Source organism: Hypomesus transpacificus, chromosome 14, assembly GCF_021917145.1.
Source record: "Hypomesus transpacificus isolate Combined female chromosome 14, fHypTra1, whole genome shotgun sequence".
Taxonomy (NCBI): Eukaryota; Metazoa; Chordata; class Actinopteri; order Osmeriformes; family Osmeridae; genus Hypomesus; species Hypomesus transpacificus.
In genome coordinates this window covers 14,683,544-14,689,543 of record NC_061073.1, presented here as the reverse complement: position 1 = coordinate 14,689,543, position 6,000 = coordinate 14,683,544, and the positions used below count along the sequence as shown (strand labels likewise).

At 41.4% G+C, this 6,000-nt stretch overlaps 1 protein-coding gene across 2 annotated transcripts in view; it reads left to right on the top strand.

Annotated features, from left to right (window-relative positions):
• Window positions 1-5,465: 5,465 nt before the first annotated feature.
• Window positions 5,466-6,000, top strand: part of ccdc33 (coiled-coil domain containing 33) — a 33,601-nt gene continuing 33,066 nt past the window's right edge. Inside the window, exon 1 of one of the 2 annotated variants that reach the window (XM_047033879.1) lies at window positions 5,466-5,635. In XM_047033879.1, the coding sequence (XP_046889835.1) occupies window positions 5,550-5,635 (86 nt within the window). In that variant the 5' untranslated portion in view covers window positions 5,466-5,549. The remainder of the gene's footprint in view (window positions 5,636-6,000) is intronic. The other variant, XM_047033878.1, reaches the window with a different exon arrangement.

Below are 6,000 nucleotides of genomic sequence, written 5' to 3'. Positions count from 1 at the left end.
GACCCCAGTCATAAAGCTGTCACATTATGAAGTCTGTTTACTAGAACCAATGCCATCCTAGAAGAAAGATAAGCTATATGTTGTACCTCTCCAAGGTAATTCAATTATTGCCTACAAAGATAGCGGGGAAGCAAACTGTTTGTGTAAATACATTTAGTCCAATTTGATCCAACCAGATTACACTGCCATGTGGATGTCCCTCCATACATGTAATCCTTGATTACATGCAGCAATGATCTATGCAGGATTTTACAATGAATTTTAAATTGATTATTTTGTTGGACTGTACATTGAATGACATTTGTAGAGTCAGCCATCCCTGACAGTGAATGCTTAGAAGGATGTTGCTGAAATATTCTGAGCCTTGTCTACCAGGATAGTGTCACGGCCTCAGTTTATTGCTTTGAGATTGACGATATGGTCAGTATCATGTTTGTAGAACTCAGGTCAGTACAAATGACAGGCAGTACTGACTGTCTCATCTGGGTATTCTGGGAGATGGAGGGCAGGTCCCACTGAGCCTGCTAGAAGCCCCGCCCATGGGAACCCCTACTGGGAGCCCCGCCCAGGGGAACCCCTACTGGGAGCCCCGCCCAGGGGAACCCCTACTGGGAGCCCCGCCCAGGGGAACCCCTACTGGGAGCCCCGCCCAGGGGAACCCCTGCTAGGATCACTCAGATGAAACTCCATTAGCAAAAGGCTTCCTTCTACACTTCACTGCATAAACAATAATAAGCATCTCCATCTGAGAGCAATGGGCAACGCCCAGTGCCATAAATAAGGTATGGGTAAATGTTCACACCATAGTAAGTTGAGTAAGGTTGTATGAATAAACACAACTTTGTTTGTATTCTGTAAGAGACTTCTGGTGGCACTTGAGTTACATTATTCAGGCATACATATTGGAGAAATTCTGCTGTTGAAGACAAGGGCTTTGATACCACTTGTGTTGCACATGCTAACATTGCATGAACTTCCGCTGTTATGTATTTGCAGTATTTCACAAAGTTCAAGAACTCTCATGGTAGTCAATTTTATGAAATGGCGATGGCCGGTATATAGTATAGACCATGTTGCTGATCAAAGTCAGGGCTGTGTGATGTAACAGAGATTAGATGGTTTACGACGGGTTTACGACTGGAGCAGTGGGAGGGATGTCACCTCCCGTTAAGGTGTTTGTGTTTGTTCTGTTAATGTGTTTTTGTGAAGCACATGCTCACATGTTCATATGCAGCATGGAAGGTTCTTTCTGCTGAATAAAAATGTAAGACAATAAAATACAAAGTTATAAAATACACACTAGTTAATGCTGGGAAGACAATGGGTGATTCCACAACAGATCCAGATCAATAAAGCTGGTGGATTATTTCATGACCTTTAACATTACACTGTCTTTGAGAACACATCTGCCCTAGTATTGTCTTACTGGTGTGTGGTAGTGGTGGTCGTCACCTGCCTTTCTTTATAGTGACATCATTGTATCGATTCCTGTCATGATCACATACTCTGTCATGACACGTGAGTCATGTTTCCCGAACACAACCCCAGCGGGGTCAGTAATCAGGCCGCCATCTTACTCCTCTTTACATTTATGTTCGACATTTTATTCATTTAGCAGGTGCTTTTATCCAAAGTGATGCACACATAGTGGATTTAGAAAGTACAGCAGAAGATAAAGGATCTGATCTAATTCTTAATCCAAATGCTGTCCAGAAGCAACGCGGAGCATGCATGGTGCCTCCCAAGCACATCCATTCACTCTACGGCATACTCCACCGCCTACAATAGGGTACTACAATAGAGTACTTACGAGGAGTTCTGTAAAATCCTCGTTCTAAAGAGCCTTAGGAGTCACAGAGCTCATGTGACCCAGCCCTTCATTAGTAGAACAACAGATTGTAATTTACATGCACACGTCCCACTGAGGGGATGGGGGGGGTAGTGTGTTAGGGGGGCGAGTGGGTGGGTGTCACCTGCTCAAGATGATGATTTGCAGGCATTTGGGGGTGATTTGCTCAACAGACCCTAAAGGCACTGTCATTTCTGGGGCCTCTTCATATGTGCTAATTATGAAGGGGGGGGGGGGGGGGCGGGGGGGGCAATCATCACCTTTCAGTGGCTGGAGAGACTCTACAGTTGGAATCTGATTATCTTTGTTTTTGTTATGGACTTCATTATCTTCAGCGTTATCTCTGGACGTACATTAGAATGTCATATCAGTGGTATTATGACTGCGTTCAGATTTCATTGTGTTGCAATTCATACCTGATAATGGGTTTCATCCACTTACAAAATCAAAAATTGTCACTTGCATAATACAGTTGAACCTTGATCTTGTGCTACTGATTTCCTAGTTGTCTTTTTCTTCACAGTGCCATTTAGAAGTGTTTGATATGAATAATAGGTAGTGACAAACTCCATAGACGGGCATCATTATTTTTCAAAGCCAAACCCAGAGAAACGGCTGATAAGGGACCTCCCCTGTGCCTGCTGGGAGATTTCTCCTCTTGAGAGTTGAGCAGCAGAGCACTGTCAGCCTTCCTCTTTTATTTATCAGTGAGTCACATTCAGAAGTTATAGGCTTTTGGCTGTTTGCTGTAGTTTAAAGAAAGACCCATGTCTGCCTAGCTTGCTCCAAAACCCATCCTTTATTCTAACATTGATTTAACACCCACTGGGCGCCTATTTTTTTTGACAAAATATGGCATTGTAGCGTCTCCTTTTAATGTGCGCTTCTGCATTGAAGTTACAGTGAGCGTTATACTGATCTCAGGCTGTTCTTTTGATTCAAAGCTATGACAGGTGATGATGTCAGCAGACTACATAACACAGAACAGATGGGGGAGAAGTGATACCCACTTTGAGAACACCTGGACCAGTGATCACAGCATTTCTGAGTAAAATGGCTGGTTTCATCTTCTGATCCATTTGTGCCCTCACCTTCTATCATGCTACATTTGTATGAAATTTCATTTTTTGTCTTTGTCTTGAACAAACATCTTGATATACTGATTCAGTTGAAAAAAAGAACAAAAAAGGGTCTGTCACCAAAATCACATATAAAGTTGAAAGCCTAATGTCGCAAAATACACAACAGTATTCTCTTTCTGTAAATATATAGAAAGCTATAATGGCTTGTTTAAGCACCCATGTTCTAGGGTCATCTGCTTATCCACTCTGTCTTTTTCGGGTTTGTTGCCCATGTTTCCTTTATTAACACAAATCATCACTCACACAATCTATTTTTATGCTCCTAACAGATGCAAAATGTAAGCAATGTTAATTGGTTGGGAGATGGGCTTCTACATTCTAAATTAGATGTGTGCATAAGTTAATTGAATAGTGATTGCATTCCTGTGTCCTAATTCATCTGCAGACAAATGTGACAAAGACATCCCCTGGAGAACATGCTGCATTTGTTGTTGTCTCATTACCTCCTCTTTGCCTGTATTTGGATGTGAATAATCGGGCAACCAATCTGTATAGAGAGTCCAGGTCATATGATTGGAAAGCGAAATCTCCAAAGGCCTGACATGTCACTACTCTGGTACACGGCCAAGACAACCCTGTCTTGTTATTGTTCTATTCTTTTGTCCGACATTGACTAAATCAGACTCCTCTCCTCCCCCATATCCATCTTTCCCCCTTTATCCTTCCTGTTTTTCCCTGTGCTGCTTATGAAATGTCTTCTCCAGCTCTGAATTATTGACCAGACTGCAGTCCTGTGAGACTGAGCATGTGGTGAGCTGTTGTCCATCTTTAGCTCCACTGAGCCATCCCTCTTTCTCCTTGAAAACGTAGCTGCGGTTCCTCGTACAAGACTTGAGAGGTTGAGAGAGTGTAAAGGACAGTTAAAAAACGAAACAAAAAAAAACAGTTTGTGAATCTTCCTAATACATCTAATGAATACCTCTGGTTGTCGTTTTCACCCAATGTATTTTATTTGCAGATTGGCCTATTACATCTTGGGGTCGGGAATTCATTTGTGTTGTTCTGCAAATTATGTATACAATACATCACATAAATTGTCTGTTTTTTTTCAGACATTCGTATCCATATATTGATTTAGCAGTATATTGATGTGATTGTTAGTTTGAACATTGGCACACAGTGTCTGGGAAGGCCTACCTGTTTTTCTTTTTTTAAATTGATTCGTGAGATTATCAGATTGCTCAGTTACACTATCAGTGTTGTGGCATTGATTGCATAGACCAATGAGTTCAAGTGTCTTAATCAGGTGTGGTCTTGCAGTTTGCTGACTAATTTTGTTCATTTGGCAATCAAGATTTTACCTGGCGGAGGTAGGTTTAAACAGGTGGATGCATGTTGTGTAATGCTGTTTCTTAATTCCACCATATTTGACAAATCTGCCCATTTTTGCATCTGTTTTCTCCATGTATAAACTCAGACTTAATGAATAAAGGCTTAAAATTCATACAGAATGTGGATGAGGTGAGTGAACATTTTTAAGAGGCTTTTCCTAAAAGCTGCTAAACTTTTCAGGGCCAGGTTACAGGTTTTATTTTGTAAGAGCAGTTTCTGCCGGGAAACCACAGTCAGCGTAGGGGAATGTTGATTACGTTGCACACTAGAGAGAACCTTGGGTTGAAGATGGATGCTGTTTTATTGTCCTCAAATGATTATTCCAGTACAGGGTGCTGCATTACCCAGACGCTGTGAACAGCACTGAGTGACTCAAGGTTGCCTTCTGATGCATCTCTAAATTGACTTTCAGACCCCACTGAGAAAAGCCATTTCTTGTGCAATAGGTTGTATTGTGAGATTACTTGTTGCTTAGGAACAATTGTGACTTCATGCATTGAGCTTTGCTCTGCCAAGGACTTCACTTTGAAAAGACATTCGTCTCCAGTAAAGCATATGCTAGTGCAGAAAATCAGTTGACTGCAGCTTTAAAGTGCTCTTTTTGATATACTTAGAACCATCACAAATAGAACAAAGATGCATACAATCTTGGCTCATTCAGGTTGGCATTTTGGGCACTGCCTAGTAAAAATATTACTTTTCCCCATGACCAAATGAAAATAAGATTTTGCGCAATCAATTAGATTACTCCCACTTTACCATTGCAGCCATGTTGCAAGCAGTTTGTTAAAATGTTGCTGTCACTTGGAACCAGAAAAAGGTTTCTTGAAAATAAAATTTTGCGCAATCAATTAGATTACTCCCACTTTACCATTGCAGCCATGTTGCAAGCAGTTTGTTACATTTCTGCTGTCCCTTGGAACCAGAAAAAGGTTTCCTGAAAATAAAATTTTGCGCAATCAATTAGATTACTCCCACTTTACCATTGCTGCCATGTTGCAAGCAGTTTGTTACATTTCTGCTGTCCCTTGGAACCAGAAAAAGTTTTCCTAAAACTATGTAAAAAACAGCATGTTATATTCACCAATTCCCTCTCTTTGTGTGTGTGTGTGTGTGTGTGTGTGTGTGGGGGGGGGGTGTTTTTCTTGCTTTTTCACCAGGCTATTGAGTCTCCTTTTGAGGGTGATCTGAGTGTAGCCAACAACTTTTTCGTGTCTAACCCTGGAATGGAGTCCATCACCTTCATCCTGCATGGAGCCACCAGCCTGCCCCCCCTGAGTGATGGGGGGGTTCCTCAGCCATTTGCCATTTTGTGAGTAACACCCCTGCTGTTTGTTTTGTCACCCTCAAACACTCATATATATATATATAGATAAATATATATATTGTATTTTTTAAGTATTTTAAATCAAATGGCAGTATTCTGAGTTGGATTATGCTATACAAGTCTCTGCATTTGATGTTTCAAAGGGAGCATGACCAACCTGTCCTGTAGGGCTTTTAGAAGAGTGAGTAGAAGTGGGGAAGTTGCATGCCACGTTTGGCAATCTACACACGCTTGGGTAACTCCATGAACATTGTGGGAGAGTGCTCCAGCCCAGGCATGTGCACACAGACATGAATGATTAAAAACACAGTTTTTACTGTATTGCATGCCCTCTATAGGGCAAACATTGT